Here is a 19,744-nt window from a genome sequence, read left to right as displayed (position 1 = left end):
AGTTTTCTTCATGGTGAGGGTAAGTCTGTCCATCCTTCCTTCCTTTGCATACCTGTGCGTTGTCAGCAGGCCTTGTCACCTACCTTCCTCTTCCAGGTCACTTAAGAAAAGATGAATGGCACAGGGCCTTTCAACTCGTGGGACTACACATGTGAGCTCTTGGCTGGCTGTTCCCTCTTGCTCTGTCTTTTAATTAGTTAGGTATCTATACCCAGACCTTCCATCTTATGCTATGGCTGCTTATTTTGCTCAAGTCCTTTGGAAAATGGTATTGACTGTGTGAATTGTGTCATCCATATCTGAGTCTAAATTGCACAACTCACACCTGGACTTGTTTGCATGTAATGAAGTATCCAGAACCTTAACCAGAACAGAAATGCTTATAGCAAATGTGAGAAAACTAGTTTTAGCTGGTCTGTCCAGCTCTAATAGTGTAACTGTATGGTCTTATCTGAAAAGGATTGCTGACCTTATTTCATTGCTTTTCAGTTAGAAAACTCAGTGTATCCAGGTCATGTTCATAATTTCACTTAAGTATATTTTTGAGCTGCTTTGGGAAGAGTGAAGGCTGCATGAACATCTGTCCTCTGACCGAAATCGGTCTCCAGTTAAGAGTAGAGGTTGAAAAGGACTTTTCTTTTGTTCTGGTGGTTTAGCTGCACTGTTACTCATCTTGTCTGCGGGAGACTGGGTCAGCTCCAGCAGAGAGATTCAGAGCTTGGCACTTCCTACTTTCCTCTTGGAACTTCATTCTGCTCTTAATTAACACATTGGCTTTGGGGTCAGACCCTAATTGCACAGCTCAGTGGTGCTGTCATTTTCCTGGCACGGGGCTCCAGTTGGTGCTGTGGCTGAGATGGAGGAGGCAGGGAGAGCAGAGAAGCGCCGACTCCAAGAGACACCTCAGAGGGAGACAGGGCACGAGGCCGCAGTCACTAACCCAACTCATAAGCTGGGATGTGAGATACTGCTCCTCAAATCTGGGACTTAGCTGTAGGCGGCTATATGAAGCTTGCTCACATAGGCTCCTGCTAGGCACCCATAATGACCAGACTTTGGGATAAGGTTTAGTTGTTTGTTGTGGCCAGGAAGAGAACAGAGGAGCCCAGAAGGCTTGGTGGTTCAATTGTGTCACTAGTGTTCCAGGAGATGAAGGCTTAAATCCTTGCTTTTGTGTCTGTTTCTGTATGCCAAGCAGAAGACCTGCAGCCATAGGAGACAGAGAGGAACCACAGCCACATATGGAGTAGCGTACAAGTTGTGTTGTCTGGTAATTGTCTGGGCTCTGAGAGACTGGACTAGATCTGGCAAAGCAGGAGTGAACATGGTCTCCCTTTCCTCAGGTGTAAGTGTGCTAAGAAACAGACTGTGTAGGAGAGTGCTGTCTGTCATTCCCTAGATGGATTTTGTCTTCCAATTTAATGCTGCCATTAGAATTTGAATGATGCTCGGGGCTAGTGGGAACAGCAGGCAAGGAAAAGCCAAATGTCTTGTCTGATGTGTCCTACTGGAGCCAGTCCTTCCCCTGTCTGAGAAGAGGGCCTACTCATGAGGATGTTGTCTCTGGCATCTTTTTGAGCTTTTTCTTTGAAGTCATTGGACCATACTGTACCCTTGCTTTGAGCAAGGATTCAAGCCATGAAATATCAGAAATGTGAAAGGTGTGTACCAGAAGAGGTTAAGCTGGGTGGAAAGTTAAGAATGTTTGCCAGTAATGCAACAGACAACTGTCAAATTATTTACAAATAAGTAAGGTTATTGATTTAGCCTTTAGGCTCCACTGTTAAGGACAAACATTTTGGACAGTATGCTTCTCCCTCTGCAGGGCATTTGAAGCATCTGTATTTCTGACTCTTTGACTTCTCACTAGGTAAGAATAGGTGGAAATGAACATAATGAAAAAGCCAAACAGATGTGCTCTGACTTCAAGTGTCTCACATATTTGACAAGACTGTCATCTTAGCAAGAGGGCAATATGCAGCTCAATAAAAAAGCAGGGCCAGCACAAAACATGCAATTAGGCTTTGGTTTTAAATGGAAACCATGCCTAAGTATCCTTTAATTGGCTTTTAACTATTTTTGATACCTTGAATTTTGCAAACCCCTTCTTTCTTTTCCTTTCTTGGCTACAGGAATCCTGCATTTTAAAGATGTTCCCAAGCTGGGAACTTGTGCTTTCACACACCCTGAATGTACTGTTACATGAAAGTTACATGAGCAAAAAGGATACCATTTTTGTGTCATTTAGGTTGTCAGCAGCACAAACTTCTAGCTGTTGCCACCTAAGAGCAGGAGGAGCTGGATGACGAGGGCTCTCCCTTTTCTGAAGAACCTCATTTTACAGAACACCATTAAATGCTCAGGTGTGCGGGATGCTTTCTACTGGAAGCCACCAATTTCCAGCCACGCCGAAGGTGGCAGCGTGTTCAGGCCTCCCTCAGATGGCCACGAGCCAGCAAGTGTCCTGGCACAGTCAGGAGTTGCACAAGTAGGTGGAAAGATGATCTGTGCTCTGAAGAGTTCTTTGACCTGTATTTCATCAGGTGCTGTTCTTTGGTACCACAGGCCAAAGACCTTTGGGGGTTTATGCTCCTGGTCAAGGTGGTTCCTGTCAGAGCAGGCCGCTAGCTTGTCATGAGGATTGGTGAGAAGGCTCATCTGGAGCCTTCCCCTGTGCACGCTCTGCCCCTGGCCTGGCACCCGCATTTAAGCCCTGGCCTTGGCCCCAGCCATTGCATGGACTATGCTGTTGGCATGCTATGCCTGGCCCTGTACCTTGCTGATCCTGATGTGGCTTCCCAGTGTGACCAGGGACCTGCCTCACCCCTGCAGCCTGGCCTAGTGGTTGGCAGACTCTGACTGATCCTTTCACCATTGTGGCATCTGCTCTGCCATTCTTGCTTGGACCTGGTTACCACTTGCATTGCTGAGAGACACCTTTGGGTTAGAGAACTGTATTTATTTCGAATAAGGAGTGTTGATGGTGGTAATGCATAATTGATAATGTAATTATGTATTACATTAGAAACAAAGCTGTATTATCACAGGTACTCACTACAAAAGCACATGAAAATGCGAGTGCTCATTACAGCACTTTTTTTTTTTTTTTTAGATTTAAAAAGATAAATTGAGGTGAAACAGGCCACCCACCTGCTCTATAAATTGCTTCTTGCAAGATACCTTTGCTCAGGGATGAGTCCACATTAACATATCCTCAGGCAATCCCTTTACACTCAGGTAGGCAGCTGTGCTGTCCCAAAAACGGGCTTTGTGGGAATTCCTGTCTGCCTCAGCACTACGAGACAGAGACGCTGCGACATACAGCCAAAGCAGTCCTTGAGACTTCTAGAGCTGCATCTCTGCTTTGTTAATACTCCATGTTATGCAGGCATGTCCTGCTGCAGGTGTGGGATAAACCCTGAGGTCTGCTTGGCAATGGTGGCCTGGAAGCATCTGTCTTAGTTCTGCTCTGAATCAAAGCAGCTGAACTATGCTCAGCCCATGTTCTGTTTGCACTTGTGCCACTGGGAAATGATAATCAATTTTTGATTTTCACTGGGTGCTTCTCTGCCCAATGACTGCATCAAACTTGGCATTGGTCAGCTTTTTCAGAACATTCAGGGCGCGTTCTGGAAACAACCTGAAAGAGATAACATAAGCTTTTTCCCATTGTCTGGTCAGGTTTTGCAAACAAGACGTTACCAAGAGTCATGAAATACTGTAGAAGTTAACTTAGTTGTTCCAATATGAATGAATTCCAGATTTTGAACCTGAGGTCTGGTAGAAACGCCCCCTCAGCAGTGCAGCTACACTAGATATTAAAGACGTGTGGGGTACAAATCTCACTTTACATGGCAGAGAGAAGCAGCAGAGCCTTTTTGATGTAATTTTCCCAGCCTCTGTGACCTCAGTCTTTGGTGTTGACATGAAGAAACAAACACTAATAAGCATTAGCTCCTCAGCTCTGTCCAAAACTTCTCTGAGGCTGCTGTTTCAGAGAAAGTGTTGTTCACAATTCCAAGGGAAATGGCAACCTGTGAAGAAAAACTGTTCTCTTGTTCTCCCTCTCCTTCCCTATCAGCCTGCAGAGCAGTCTGCACTGAGAACAGTTAGCTGCAGCAAGTGGATCAAAAGGACCTATGAGGGACTCAGAAAAATCTTTGTGGATATAATGTCTGCTATTGTCGTTAGAAAGACATGTCATGCTATTTCATTACCTTGTTATGTGTTCTTCTCATACTAAAATATTTCAGGTTGGTGGTTGTTTAAAAAGCAATACTCTCTCCTGCAGACAGTTATACATTATCTAGGTACAATAAGCATATTGATCTCAAATCTGGACTGATAAATAACTGAGTACAGTGATGTCAAACACTGAAGGTAACACAAAATAATGAAACTGGGTTGAATATCAATTGCTGCTGTCCAGCTGTCATTCCAGGGTTTCTGTATGCTGCCAAACCATACCTTTTACTACCATGAGTGCAAAATGCAGTTCCTCATAAAATAAAACTTAATCTCGAATCAGATGATACAAGTTTAAGGGTTGTATACTCAGGTAGTTAGCAATGATATGTTTTTCCCTCCCCCCTGCTTTTTTTTTTTTTTCCTTTGCTACTTACATTTCAGAAAGTAAAGCAATGGTTAGATGTGATGGAACAAAAATCATTTTCTGGTTGGTCAGTATTCCTTCCATCAGCGCCTCTACAACTTCTTCAATCTCCAAAATCTTTCCAAGCCTGCACAGGAAAGCATAAGTGGTAAAACAGGGGTGGTACTACCTGGTGTCTGACACTTCACATATCCACAAACTCAGGTAATCCAAATGCAACCATTGTGTGCGTTAAAGGACACTGCAGATTTTCTTTAGCCAATGCTATGTACGGTTTTTATAGAGTCAGTTGGAATAAAGGGCCTAAAGCTGGGGCTAATACGTAGTGCCTTGATACAAAGAAGGAAGGACGGGAAAGCCGAGTTTTGATAGTTACCTTGTACTGGGGTTTTTGACAAATCCAGTGTTTATAAAAACCGGACAAAGACACGTAGTTTTTATTCCATCCTTTCCCAGGGTAGACAGCTCCTCTGTCAGAGCCTTATGAAATCCAACCGCAGCAAACTTGCTTGAACTGCAGGAGGGGAAAAAGCACAAATGAGAAGGCAGAAATACTATTTCTAGCTTTCTACACCTGGAAATGGCATAAAAGATCACATAGCACTGACTAAGAGGCAAAAAATGTCATCCATCTGAGAAGAAAGGGCAGGGAATAATTCTAACTTTCCCTGTGCTGGAGTGTAGCGCTGGATTAGATATTGCTGCTTGGGGGAGGAATGCAGAGAGGGTGTCTTTCAGAAAAAGTCGCCTTCGTTGCAAACAGACAGATGAATGTCAAGAATTCTTAGAAAACGATAACTAATGGGCATCAATTGATAGACTTCCTATTTTTCCCATCTGAGAAGATTCTTAGAAGGAACGCAGCTTCAGTCTGTAAAATTAAAAAGGATGCGCAGGGTAGAAATGGAGAACAACCTTCTACTCTTCCTCATACCACACAGGAGTGTCTTGTGACACTTGCATGTGAGTTTTGAAATAGGGGAGCATTATGCATGCAAAAGTTGAGAAACATACTGCCACAGAAATGGGAGCAGGCCAGGAGAATAAATCAGCTCCAAAGAAAGTAGAAGCAGAGAACCAGTTTATTGACCGCTATTGACCTGGACAGTGTAATCCCAGTAAAATCCCTGGCTCGGGAGTTCTCACGTTGGCAACAATGAGTGACACTGTAAGAAGTAGTGTTCCCAGGGGAAGACTGCTCTACCCGGAGCTGCTATTATAGAGGGCTAGATCTGACGCAGAATGGCAATATGCAATCTAACAGTTATTCTGTTCACGCACAGAGATCCTCTAGATGTGTGTCAAGTAGAAAAGCAATTTTATCTCATGATGACAGCGGTATTTCTATACACTTGTCACTACCACAATGGTAGAGTGATCAAAAGCTACTCATTAGGGGTTTACTTGACAACACCACAGCAACTCACAGAAGCGCTACTTTCTAAGAAGGAGAAGGGAAGAGGGTACCTTTTTTGCTAAACAACAGTCTGGATCGGTGAGGGAGAGAAAAAAGGAGAAGCTTTCATTAGTTGACGTGTCACATGACTGTTTCTTCATACAAGCATTGCTCTTGATTCAGTCCGAGCTAATAAGCAAATTGGTGGGAACCTCCAGGCATCCTTAAGTGCTGGCTGTTGTGCTTTTTTCCACCTCGGTACGCTCCTTTGGACGTACCGTATTCAGTGGGACGATTATTTTGGTTACTCTGTGCTTGCAGATGGCGAAGACGCATTATTAAAAGCAATGAAGAGAGCTGATTTTAAAATCACTTACCAATAAGCCACCATGAAAGAAGTCACAAAATGACCTGCTGCCGAAGCCACCGTGACAATATGACCGTGGTTGTTGTTCATCATTGTTGGCAGAAAAGCTCTTGTGGTCTTGAAAGTCATTTAAACCAAGAGGCAAAAATGGGAGGGTAGGGAGAAGGGGGGAGATAAAAAAAACAATGTTTTCTTAGGCATATTCAACACTCATCCTGGCTGTTGTTAATTAAGTGACTAATGCTATCACTAATACTATGTGCTGCACAGCACCTTAGATTCTGAGAGCCACAGAGACACCTGTTCTCCGTTCAGCTGGTACCATTGGCAACCTATCTTCCAAATGAGAATGCTTCAGGAAGTCGGCTGTAAACAGGAGTCGATTCTCTCATCTTTCCTGTGCTGCTTTTTAGGTTTCAGGTGTCAGTGGCAGCGCTGCCAGTGCCTCACCCCAGCATGTACAATAAAATGCTTGTCAGTCTGTGCGGGTCAGCCGATAAAAACTTTGCTTTGTATTTTTCAGCCGTGTATCTTCTACCTGCAGTTTTCGGTGCTCAGCTGCGGGTGCCCAAACTACCTGATGCAATGAGGACCCCTAATACACCTACAACAGAGACCAACCCACGCTTGGATGAAAGAGCTGGGCCAGGCTCAGATCAGCAAGAGGTTAATCAAGTTTCCCAACAGCCAGTCCAGCTGGCTGCCCCTGTGCTAAACACATCCAAAAGACGCTTTTGTCATTCACTGGCAGCTGAAAATAATTGTTAGTCTAAACATGCCACCTCAACAACGCTTCCCAAAAAAGGAAGATATGAAGACAGCAGTGGTCCTTACCCACATGTGCGCAAGAATGTTGACTTCAAACATTCTTTCAATCTGGTGGTCCTGAGTTGAGAGCAGGTCGGCAGCTGTAATCACACCAGCGTTATTCACCAGGATGGAGACATCCCCAATGTCCTTCTTCACCTTTCGGACAGAAACAAAACCAGAAAGCTGCGTGTCATTTGTTATGAAAAAAAAAAAACAAATGCAAGGTTGTGGAAGATCAGCAACAATTAATTTAATTCTTAACGTTGTTGCTTTTAGGGAGAGGAAGATCACGCAACATTCCCAGATAAGATAGGAACTGTGCAGTAGTACCATGAAATCTGGTTCAGATCTGATGCTTTTCCCTTAATTCCTGCCAGTATTTATAGTCTTCCACACATTCCCCACAGACACAGTATGCTCTGCGTAGTTACACTTGGGACTGTGGACACGTTGGCTGCTTTGAGCCAGCTGGACCATATCCTTTACAAATAAATGGTTCAAATGTCCCCAGTGTTGTCTGCATGCTGTTCAGGAAACGAAAAGGCAGAAGTTCCTTCAGGGACCAGGAGTATAATGAGCAAACTTGGCAATGAGGCGTGATGCACCTGAGCCTCACAAACGAGGATGAGACTGGCTGCAATCTCGGAAGTGCTACTTCACTCTCCACAGAGGAAGCAGCAAGAAGTGTGGCAATGCCAAGGGCTTGCATGATTTGAGTACAATACCTCTTCTCTTGTTTTCCTGACTTTTCCAAAAATAGAGTACGTTTGGGTAAGCCTTTGGACAGGCCCTTGCTCCCTTACCTTCTCTGCCGCACTGTAGATTTCCTCCCTTTTGCTGCAGTCCACCACAAAGGCATGAACAGTGGCTCCCAGCTTTTCGCATTCTGCTGCCGTGTCCTCAACACTGTGCTGTAAGAGGCAGAAAGACACGACATGTATGTGCAACTGTACCCTGCCCAGGTGTTGCTGCTCGGGCAACACAGCATACCGGTTAGAGGCTGAAGATTTCTCTGATCGCATGAGCACTGCCAAGCCCCTGAACAGTTCACAGCTACCCAGGGAAAGAGCTGTAGCTGGCATCCCTGGGAGGATGGGTGTTCTGACCTTAAATTTTGATCCTGCGTAGAGTGACTGCCAGAAGGAGGATGTGGCAACAAGAGTGAGCTTGCCTTGGTAAAGCACACGTAGCTAGGCTGCAGAAAGGGGGTACTCGGTGACAAGACAGCAGGCAGACACCGTGACTCTAACCAGGCCCAGCTGACAGCCCTGAGATATGGCCCTATACGTTCCTGTATTCGCAGACTGATGGGAGAAGAGAGGTGTGCTCCAAAGTGCACACCGTAGAGTGACATTTCTCATGAGAACAACATTTGACAGACACAGAACAGAAACGTCCCTAAGTCATTACACCAACCCACTGAGGGCAGAAATGACTTCGCTGTAGCCTTCTCCCCAGGTGCCAGAAAGCCATGCCACTGGGCACCTGTGTAGTGAAAAGCCTCAGTTCACAAATGGCCAGGGGCAGCTCAGCACTTGACAGAAGCTGTCCCTGGGGTGGGTGACTGGGCAGCTCCACTCAGCCCCAGCTGCTGCTTAAGGCTGATGGCCCCCAGGAGCAAGGCCTCTGTGCAGGCAGTTGGACTGGGGAAGCATACTCCTAAAATCTTTGGGATCCACCACCTTCTTTGGCATTGTATTTCAGTGCCTGCTTACACCCACCCTTACAATGTATTTCCCAGTACCAAAGCTGCATCTCTCTCATGACTACATTTATTCCTTCTCCTGCCATTCCACTGAACGTGGACAACACAACAGCAACTCTTTACACATCGAGAGACTGGTGCCATGCCACCTTCCACCCCTCCAGAGTCTAGCCTTAGCCGTAAGGGGTAGCATGGACACTGAAAATATTCAGCGATATCCTCCCGAATTATACGTCCCCTTACACTGGGCTTGTCTTGGGGTTGCTTGGTTTGTTTGTTTGTGGTGGGCTGGTTTGTTTTGCAGCTTAAGGATGACATGACAAACTCCTCTGCAGTTTCTGTTCCACTCACTCTGTCAGTAACCTTTCCCGTGCGCTGCTGCCCCAGCCACTCAGCCCCTCTCTACAGCCAGTTGCTCCCACGCACATCACCGCCTTGATCCCTACTGACTCATAGTCTGCGTGTTTACACCTGTCCCTCCTCCACTTGCCAAGGTCTGCATTCTAGTGAATTTGGCTGAAAGAAAGAGTTCAGGCTAGTGTAAACATGCAGCAAGGAGCCATCTACACGTGTAACTGCGCCAGAGGGCAGCAGGGCTCATACGCGCAGCTCAGCGCAGTGATGCCCATCAATATGAGCACAGTTACAAGTCTTCCAGCTACGTACACAAAATACCTGGGGTTGAGAGAGTGAGCAGAAGGTAAACATGCTCCTCTGCAGAAACAGGCTTCTGGCTGAGTGTGCCTTTTTCTGCCAGCCTCGGCAGTGGTTCCAACGGCAGCTTGCAGACCACTGTGTTCCCTCTTGGAGGTACTCTGTGCGTGCTGCCTCGCTGATTAGCACCGAGTAACTGTGGGACCCTGACACCTACCTCCCCCGGTGCAAGTGGGGCCAAACCCTCTCCTGGCACTCAGCGTCCCAGTCGGTGAGCTGACCGTGAGCAGATGGGAGCGGACGTGGAAGGAGATGCTGTGGATGCAGTTTGTATGCAGCCCTTCTTACACTCTGAAAAGCCCAGTGGTCTCAGAGATGAACAAGTCACAACATGAATTGCACCATTACCTTATTGATGTCCCACAGAACCAGTCTGCTTTGACGCTTGGCGAACTCGAAGGCAGTCGCTCTCCCTACGCCATGGCCAGCACCTGTGATGAGAACGAGCTCTCCACTGACAGACTTTCTCTTCACAGGCACGAAAAGCTTCACAAAAGCCTCTAAGTAGGAGTAGATGAGTGTAGCCAAAAACAGGAGAAGATCCAGAAACGGATTCATCGTTTTTCTCAGAGTCCTTCGACTGGACAACTGAGGTGGGCCTTCCAACGCCTGACAGCAGCGCGGCGGGCCCGGGACGGCGCGGGGTGGGCCCCCGTGTGTGGCGATTCACGGCTCAGCGCCGCTCCCGCAGGGGCCCCACCGGGCGTAGGGGTGTCTGCGCGCTGGCGCTCCCCTCCGCCTCCTCCAGGGGGCGGTCGCGGCCCGCCGGAGCACTCACCGCTCGTCCTCTCAGTCACGAGCCACTGCCCCTTCAGGACCCACCCCCTCCCCGCCTGGACCGGCCCTCCCCGCCCTGCCCCAGCCTGCCCTGGCCGCGCGGGGGCCCTTGAAACGCGGGGGCCACGATCGCCGAGGCCGGACCGCAGTCGGGGGGTGAGAAGCGGTAGCAGCCAAAGGTCCGAGGTGCCGCGCTCTCGGCCACACCTCTCAGGGGCGCAGCAACCAATCAGCGAGCGGCGTTTGGAGAGGGGGCGAGTCTATGGGAGGGGAAAAGCCAGTGGGCTGTAGGCACTTGCGATTGGTGTCGCTCTGCCCAATGAGAGACGAGATTGTACAGAGGGCCGCTGGCGGCAGCGGCGGCGGCAGTTGGGCGGGAGGGGCGGCCCGACCCGGCAGGTAGTGGGCGGAGCTCGGTGGGGGGCTTCGGCGGCTCCTGGCCGGGGCTCCGGTGAAGGCGCGATAGCTCTTACGGGCTTCCTCGCCCAGCAGGACCAGCGCCCACTTCTCAGGCCTGGGTTCGGGCCCAGCCCAGTGGAATTGAAGCGGGGTCGCTTCTGCTGAGGTGGGGTCGGTGGCGGCGTCGATGCTACGCCTCACCGGCGCCCTGCGTGCGGCGGCTGTGCCCGGTCTCGCCCAAGCAGTCGCCGTGTTTTCTTTCACTGTTGCGCTGTCCAGCCAGCCTGCCCGGTGTGTTCTCCAGCGCCACCCGTCCCTCAGGTACCGTGGCCTGTTGATGGTGAAGCTCGGTGGTGCCCAGGCCGGGCTGGGGCTCGTGCTCCTGAGTCTCGGAGCCTGACTGAGTCGGTGGCTCTGCTGGCGTTTTGACTCCGTTAGGTGGTGCCCGGTTCTCGAGGGAGCAGCCACCTCATCGCCGGGCCAAGACCTCCGGGACTACCTTGCCACCACCCTCCCCAGCTGAGGGGGAGCTTGGCATGGGATGTGCTGTGCAACTGAGGGTATCTGGTTGGGACATGGTAGAAACAAAAATCAGTCTGTCCTTTAAAACTAAACTGATGCAGTTATTGAAAAATACAAGCCTGGTGTGACATTGAGCTGCATGTGTAGGTTGGCACCCTGTGAAGTATGCCCTTTTCCCCATCTCTGTTAAAGATTTTATGAGCCTCAAGTGGTTTGTGAGTTGAATTGTGCTCTTGAGAACATCACCTTAAGATGTGGTAGCATATGCATGCTGTAACTTTGACCAGTGAATTCAGCATGAAGCAGAACCTACTCTCCTAGATGTACTTGAAGATTTCATAGTGTGAGTGAGGAGCATAGAAATGGAACCGCTGTTTTTGAAAAAGCCTGGACTATTCTGCCAGTTATGATCTAATATTCATCTCTTGGTTCAAATAGCAGGGTTAATACTTAGTTATGAATTGCTTTTTTCTTTTTTTATCTGAGTTGTTAAAACCTGGATGCTTTTTTGCACAGGAGATATTTTTCCTTATATGCTGGAAGTGATTCTTTATTGATTTAAAAAAAAAAAAAAAGCTTTTCACTAAGAACTTAAAAATATCTTGGTTTTAGAGTACTCTTGTAGGTTATAGCCCTTTGCTGAGCTTTGTGTCTCTTATCTACAGTAATCCTCTTTATTTTATTAATAGTTAAAAGAAAACTGAGTACGGGAAGGCCCCTTTGTGTGTTGAAGGAGATCTGTGTAGAGTTTTTAAGAGCTGGTGATCAGGCACTGTAACCTAATCTGCTGTTAAGTATTTTATTGTTGACTGGTCTTTGAGCTCAGGAAAACCCATGGCAAAATAAAATCACTAGAGGTCTCAAGTATTTTTTTTTTTTTTAACTTGTTTGACAGTTCTAGCCTTTTATGAAATTGAAAAACAAGGTATGTGTTATCCTACTTGATATTGCACAAAATGTTATTTTGATGGTCACAGCAACTTGTAGAGCTGTATTGCTCAGGCTTTTGGATATTTCATTCTTGCTCTTACGTTGTCTACCACTGGATGTAAGAGCTGGACTCTTCTAAGTCTGGGTTGTTTTCTTGATGAAATGCCCACATGGAGATTTAATGCTCTAGCAGGCCTTCCTGCTGCATTTATGGTAAATATCTTTGAGGTGTGCTTTGTATATGATTAATAACTGCTCAGCGTTCCACACAGTCTGGAGTGGCATTTCTAGTTCTCAGCTTCTCACTCGTGCTACAAAATCTTCATGTATCTAGCAGAGTACTCTTCTGCTTCAAGAAGCTGAAGGTAAAATTCTGAATTTATGAATTTGTTGGTCCAGGCATACATTTGCATGATATCTCAAAGAAGCAATAATATATCAGAGAGCTGTTTTGTGAAAAAAGCCTAGTCTGTTCCACTTGCTCTAGTGTACTATGGAGAACTGGGATTAAATAACAGGGTGAAAGCCTAACAAATGAGATGCTTTTTTCTTTTTCTATTTCTTTCAGTAACTCATCCGGAAACTGTTGGTCCCGTCTTCATCTTGTTAACATGTTCAACAATTATAATGTCAAGTTCTCCCACAGCAAAGCTCTCACCTCCCCGTATCCAGGATCACATGTTGAACGTAGCCAAGTTCCTGAAGATAAAGTGGGCTGGCTGATGGAGTGGAAAGATTATAATCCTGTGGAGTACACTGCAATGTCTGTTTTGGCTGGACCCAATTGGGCAGATCCCCAAATCAAGTGCGTGGAAATTGTGGCTCTTTTCTCCTTTGAACATGGAATCAGGAAGTAGTGACAGCTGAGTTAATAAGATCATCAGCTTAAGTGACGTGCAATTCTACAGTGATGTGTGAAAGTCAAGACCTAGAAAAATGGTGGTTCGAGAACTGAATGGTTTGGGTTAGCTGTGAAGATCTTTGACACATGATTTTACTGAGCTGGTGATTGAGATAAGAGTACTGTTAATTGGAATAATGGACAGCTGTTGATGCTGTGTAGTGCTGCTTCTCTGTGTTGCGAGCTAAGTAAAATATTACTAATTCTCCATAAGAATTTGGGAGAACATTTTCATAATATTCTTTTTTTGTTCAGTAGAATTGTAGTTCTTGAGTTCAGTGCTCTGACTCAGGATATGTGACAGCTTGAATGCATGACTAATTCTATTTTTTGTGAATGTCTGTATTGATTTTTATTGATTCTATGAATATATTCTCCTCTTGAGGAATGCTGCATGCTTCTTGGCTAGAAAGGTGGATGCATGCATCTAGTGTAACTTGTGATAATGTGAAATGGTGACTCCTGTGTATGCACATCTGTGTAGTGAGATCAGAAGATAGTGGCACTTGAGGTTTCAGCCTTACCTTCCTTGTTTCTAATTGGTGTGTGAACATGTGCTACTATTTGCTTTTAATTTGGTTTAGTATTCTGCTGATTGCAAGGCACACTATTCCTCAGACCCCACAGGGCTGCTGATGTTCTGTCAAGGCATAGTTGGGAAAGTGTTAAGTAATCTTGTAGTAGGTGTTGGTAGTACTTGAAAATGTAGAGCCATTTTTTAAGTATTACTGTAACTTCTCAAATGAACTATGTGTGGAAGAAGCTAGTTGGTAGTTTGAAACCTGTGATTGTTTGAGAGGAATTGTTTTTGGGAAAGGCAATACGCTTCTGTAGACAGCTGCTTCTCTGCCAGTTTTCAGAGGTCCACACAGGAGATTTGCATTAAGCTGACTTTGAAAATCAGTGATTATTAGCTTGTAGCTCTGATAATTTATATCTAATTAAAAAAAATAGCAGAATTTTTTATTAGCAGAATCTTTTTTAGTTTTATCAATGAATAACATCCTATGTTCTCTAACCTTAACAAGGACACATTTGGAACACTTTGGCTAAATGAAAATCTAGAGAGATGCAATATTAAATACTTTAGAGGGGTGCACCTATGTCTGCAGAACTAAATACAGTGAGACTGTCATCAGTAAAGGTTGAGACTTTATAGCCTCCTATAGAAAAAGGAGGACCTGCAACTTAGCTTGTGGTAAAAACTCCTCACTGGTAAAATGGTTGTGGCCAGTCTGGTGGTTAGCCTTCAAGCTTTTGTGGGGCAGAAGGGGGGGGTTATAATTTACTGCTATTAATTTATTCTTTTTCACACAGTGATAAAGGTTTTTCTCCCAAATTCAATGAGAGAGATGGAGAAGTGGAGAGGAAGAGTCTGAATGGTGTGTATGTGGTTGAAAACGGGAGGCCCCGGTGAGTGGTTTTTTTTGTTTGCATATTCATTTCAGTGATGTAGTTTCAGAGCTCTTGCAGGTCTATCAGTTTTGATATGTGGTGCCTGCTAGACCAAAATCAAGATATGTGTCCCCTAGATACAGGAAAAATGATACCTCAGGGCCAGAGAGTTCTTTCTGGAAGACGGTTGTGGCAGAGAGGCACTAAAAGCTTAGCCAGTTTACCACAACAGAGGGCTGTGATGACACTGGAGCTGGAGGAAGTCTAACACTTAGTGGTAGAGTCTGTTGAATTAATTATTTCCACAGTTTGACCAGGTGTTGGGCTCTGAAGCTTTTGTACCACTTGTGTGCTGTGGCAGAACAGAAGAGTATTTCCTTCCACTGACAAATCCTGGCGTAGCACAGATGGGTAATCTCGCCTAAAAATAATTTTTCTTTCTGCCATTTGTACATAATTGAATGCTCTGTGCATCTGTAGTCTTGAAAACTAGATTCCATTTTCAGACAAGGTTGTGTGCACAACGAGAGTAATGCTTGATCAGGAGTACCTCAGATTACAGGATCTGGGAAATTACAAAGTCATTTTGTATATTTCCTTTCCCTGTACTATCAAACACAGAAAGGTTGATGAAGAGACAAAACCATGCTTTGAAGAAAGAAAGCTATGCTTTGTCTGTCTTGCTCTTTAAAACATATGGTGGCACCGAATGTATGTTGCTATCCTTTCCTTTATTGTTATTTAAGCTTCTTTAAAGCTGTGTTTTTTAGAATACTTCTGAAAGTGGGAACTAAGTATGTTTAATGTTCTGTGTCACTTATTTCAGAAATCCAGTGGGAAGGACTGGCCTCATAGGCAGAGGATTGTTAGGGCGCTGGGGGCCAAACCATGCTGCTGATCCTGTTGTAACTAGGTAAGGGACAGGTAACTGAAAGGTGCCCTGCAAAAAAAACATATGCATTTTGCTTTTTCTGTGCATCTCTGGGCGGGCTATTACTTTTCATGGGCCTTTTGTATGTATTCCTCTATGTGTAAGCCCATTCAGATATGGGTATCTGAATGGAGAAATATATAGACATGTGGAACACAAATTTCGTAATTTTTTAGTCTTTGTCTCTGCAAAAGGGTCACTGCTAATGACAAGCAATCACTTTGGAAATGCTGAGGAAGGAGATTTTAAAAAATAACAATACAGGAAAGGTAATTAAATAGAAATACATTATAAAAACAATCTTCAGTAACAAATGTAAAAACTGAAAGGATTACATGATACTGGATACATAATATGCCAAAAGACCTTAGATGAGACCTGTTAAATTGCAGGAATAGGATTTTCTGTCATAATGACTCAACTAAAAAAAAAAAAAAGGCAGTGTGCCTGCTTTTGCTCTGTAAGAAATACTAACTTGGCCTAGTATATTATAGGAGGAGGTGGAGTTAGGCTTCTTTTTTTTTTTTTTTTTTGTCAGTTTATGCTCTGTTTTAATAATGCTTTTGCCAGCATGGTCTGTGTGTACATGCTAACTACTTACAAAGAAAGCATTCAAAAAAGATTGTGTAATTAACAAAGGTGCAAGCTAGGAAGTGCCATGCTGAAGATAGGACCATTGTGAAAATCATCCTAATGCATTTTACTACTTCCCCTTTTCAGAAGGCTGCCAAAGCTACTGAGTTGTTCTCCGAAAGTACAAGAAATGCTGTTTTTATTTTGTATTTATTTAGATAGTTTTTTGCTTTAACTATTAGTAGTTCTTAATTCTTTACTGAAGGCAATGGTGCGCGTTTGTGGCTTCATGCTGGTGCTGGGTGAGTGGTTCAGAGGTGTTGCAGCCTGCATGTATGTTCTGTTCTAGCAGAAGGCATCCTTATCTTCTCATTAAGGCACAAGTGCAGCTCAGTGAGTGTTACAGCTGATAGGATGTGCTGGATGTAGCTCTCAAAGAAGCTTCTGCTATCAGTGGTTTCTGCCTTGGCTGAGGAAAGTGCAGTTGGTAGAGGTGTGCAAAAAACTCAATGTTTTGCCCTTGATTGCTGTCTTGCCAGATGGCATCCATCGGTACCCCCCCCCTCCCCTGACTGTTCTTTCTCTGCTTTATTTCCCCCTGCACAGGTGATAGTGTGGGTACCTTGCTGTTTCTCTCCCAGGCCCTAGTGTCAAGAAGCAGCAAATCACGCTCTTGTTTGTTGTTTGCTGCAGGTGGAAGAGGGATGGAAGTAGCAATAAAATTGCTCATCCAGTTACTGGCAAAAACATCTTACAGTTTGTAGCTATCAAGAGAAGAGACTGTGGGGAGTGGGCCATTCCAGGGGTAAGAGCAAAGCTCTGGAGACAATAGACATTTTTCTGCTGGTAAGGCCACAAGGCAATAACTGGCATGCGTGTGATAAAAGCGTGTTTTTTGATGAACGACCTCATGTTGCAGAGTTGAGGAGAAATGCTCCTTAAACTATCTTTGCCCAAGCATCAGCTGGTATGCCTTCTGCTGTTTTTGCATTGCAAGGTGGTATTCTTATTTAATTCTGACCATGTCTTTTGCTTAATGCAAGCACAATTTAATCCATTGCAGATCTTGAAGGATGTGCATGCTCACTCTTTACAACTAAGTGTGAAGTTCCTCCCATGTCTGGAGTATGTTGCAGATGGATGTAAGTCAAAGGGGGCTAAAAATAAGTGGAATCTGAGGGATAGTAACTTTTTTTCTTTCCCCCCTTCTAAGGGGATGGTGGACCCAGGGGAGAAGATTAGCGCTACCCTGAAGCGAGAATTTGGGGAGGAGGCCTTGAACTCCTTGCAGAAGTCGCCTGAGGAGAAAGCAGAATTGGAGAAGCAACTCAACAAACTGTTCAGCCAGGAACACTTTGTGGTGAGCTCTGTCTCTTGTGATAGCCTCTTGAGCTATGCATGCAACTCACAGTTACATGGAACTTGAAAAGGTGTAGCTAAAATGAAAAGAAGCTGTGTTGTTTGGGTTGTCACAGTGTAGGAAATAGAAGGGACTATTGAAAACTCTGTAAGGGCAAATGTGTTGGAGGTAATGAAAATACCTTCTTATTGACTCCACCTTGTTTGTTGTGACACCGACCTTGTTTCTGTTTTGTTTTGGGCCTTAGGTCTACAGAGGATATGTGGATGACCCTCGTAACACTGATAATGCTTGGATGGAGACAGAGGCGGTAAACTATCATGATGAAACCGGTAGGTATCTCCATGTGTGCTCTTAGTTGCCTTTCACTGTATATGTTGGTTCGAAATTGGGATGTATGTTGGATTGAGATTGGCAATGAAATTGGGGGAGCATGCAAGTCAGGTGTAAAAATATTAGACTAAAACCAATGGGCGTGAGGGTCTGTTGTCCCCTAAGATGTTCAGCCATGACAGGTAGTTGTTGTTCCCCTTTGGTTTCTGTCAGTCTTGAAATAAGGAACATCCAGACTTTGCCTGAAAATTATTTATTCGTTTGTTAGCTAGTTCTAAGCTATGGGCCATATGCCTTAATATGGAGATTAAACATTGGACAAGGGTTCCTTCTTGTCACTGTATTTATCTTGAGTTGGTTTAATTTCTCTTTTTAATGAGTCTGGGGTGGAAGGACAGCCTGTTTCTTTTGTTATTTTTCCTTCAGGAGCATTGTCTCTGTCCGCTGGCAGATTTTCACTGCATTTATTGCTTCGCTGTTGTAATTGCTCCAAGACCTTTTATCTTGGTTACTCTGCCAGAGTAATTGTTGGACCTTATTTTACTTGTGTAAATCAGTAGGAATGGGCATACATTGCTAGTTCTTTGATTTATCTTAAAAGGTGAGAGATGGGACTCCAAGATAACAGATCAATGCATTCACATAGTGATGTTTCCACTGTGTTTTGGGTAGTAGATACCAGAGGTGAAGTGTCACACGTCCTTGATTTATCAGCCCGCAGAAACAGTGAAGATACTGTTCCTTTGCTCTTTGTTTCTAATACATGTTTTGTAATACTTTTGAAAGCATTTCTTTGGTTGTTGTCTGTGAAGTCCTGGGACTCTTTTTGGAAACAGAGTAAGAAACTTCTGAGAGCAGTTCAGAAGCCTTTCTGCATCCCTCCTTAAGTACTATTTTTGATTTGGGGGCCTTTAGTAAAATTTTAATTTTTCTAGTTTTCCATAAGCATATATAAATTTCAGAATTCAGTTTGACCTGTAGAATAGTATCTGAGAAAGGAAGCGATCAAATGTTAACCAAACAAAAATCAAGGCAGAGGGATTGGCTAAACTTGTGGTAGTGAGTACATGTTGTCATAATGATTTCTAGTAACTTGCCATGCTGCTGATGGTACCTTAGGAGTGGTGACAAGGAGTTAACACCATCACTGCCACTCAGATTTGCCTTAAAATAGTGCAAGTATGAAAAAGGTTTCTGGCACAGAATCAGTGAGCAGTTTAATTGGTTTCTCTCTGAGAAGCAGTTGAAGGTTGCTGCCTGTGAAGGAGCCACACGGAAAGGCAGAACTGATGAGACGTGAGGGGAAAAAAAAAAAGCAGGAAAGAAGATGCAATAGCGTATCCTAACTCTTGTTTTGTGGACAGGTGAGACAATGGATAATTTGCCTCTGGAAGCAGGTGATGATGCTGGAGTAGTGAAGTGGATTGACATCAGTGAGAAGCTCAAGCTGTATGCAAGTCATAGCTACTTCATTAAGCTTGTGACGGAGAAACGGGGAGCCCACTGGAGTGAGGATCCTGGTCCTGAGTGCCATGAGTGATGTAAATGAGGAACCTATGGATACCAAGGGGAGAATAAGTTTTCCAGCTTTGAAACAGATTACACTGTCCTTTTCAGTGGAAATTCACTGAAAATTCTGTGAAATTCAGCTGGCAACAGCACTTGGCAGTAATAGAGGCTTTTTCAGAGACTTCAGATTGCTTCTTTTGATTTCTCAGCTAGTGTGAAATGAGATGAATGTGGAGCTGTTACCTTGCTTTGCTTTCTTGACTTCATTATTTGCAGCCGTTTCATAAGATCTGCAGATTTGCATGACAACACTGGAATTCCGACTGGTTGTAGTTCAGAGGCTGTTTGCTTTAGCTCTCTTTTTGCACTGATTTCTTGTCAGGATTATGAATTCTTAAGGGATGTGAGATTTGTAAGATGATAACCTGAATAATGACTTAAATTAAGTGCTACATAATAAAGTGAAGTTTCTTTTCTGAGTCCTTTCACCTAACACGAGTTTTCGGTGAT

General features: G+C 44.7%; 2 protein-coding genes across 2 annotated transcripts; one reads left to right on the top strand and one right to left on the bottom strand.

Moving 5' to 3' along the window:
• Positions 1-3,306: 3,306 nt before the first annotated feature.
• Positions 3,307-10,162, bottom strand: LOC309671367 (estradiol 17-beta-dehydrogenase 11-like; the record flags this gene model as incomplete). The annotated part of the gene is made up of 7 exons (XM_082482589.1): positions 3,307-3,640; positions 4,623-4,739; positions 4,989-5,126; positions 6,386-6,492; positions 7,210-7,341; positions 7,989-8,096; positions 9,953-10,162. 7 exons carry the CDS (start codon positions 10,160-10,162, stop codon positions 3,553-3,555), a joined length of 900 nt encoding a protein of 299 aa, XP_082338715.1. The 3' UTR covers positions 3,307-3,552.
• Positions 10,163-10,868: 706 nt separating this feature from the next.
• NUDT9 (nudix hydrolase 9) lies at positions 10,869-19,722 on the top strand. Its single transcript, XM_082482186.1, has 8 exons — positions 10,869-11,101; positions 12,801-13,037; positions 14,451-14,546; positions 15,355-15,441; positions 16,726-16,837; positions 17,246-17,392; positions 17,640-17,724; positions 19,090-19,722. The coding sequence occupies exons 1-8, from the start codon at positions 10,968-10,970 to the stop codon at positions 19,263-19,265; spliced, it is 1,074 nt and encodes a 357-aa protein (XP_082338312.1). The 5' UTR covers positions 10,869-10,967; the 3' UTR covers positions 19,266-19,722.
• The last annotated feature ends 22 nt before the right edge of the window (positions 19,723-19,744 follow it).

The sequence above is a fragment of the Vanellus vanellus genome (assembly GCF_965231255.1).
Source record: "Vanellus vanellus genome assembly, chromosome: 4".
NCBI lineage: Eukaryota > Metazoa > Chordata > Aves > Charadriiformes > Charadriidae > Vanellus > Vanellus vanellus.
The sequence above is the reverse complement of the archived record's forward strand: the minus strand, read 5'-3'. Positions and strand labels throughout refer to the sequence as shown.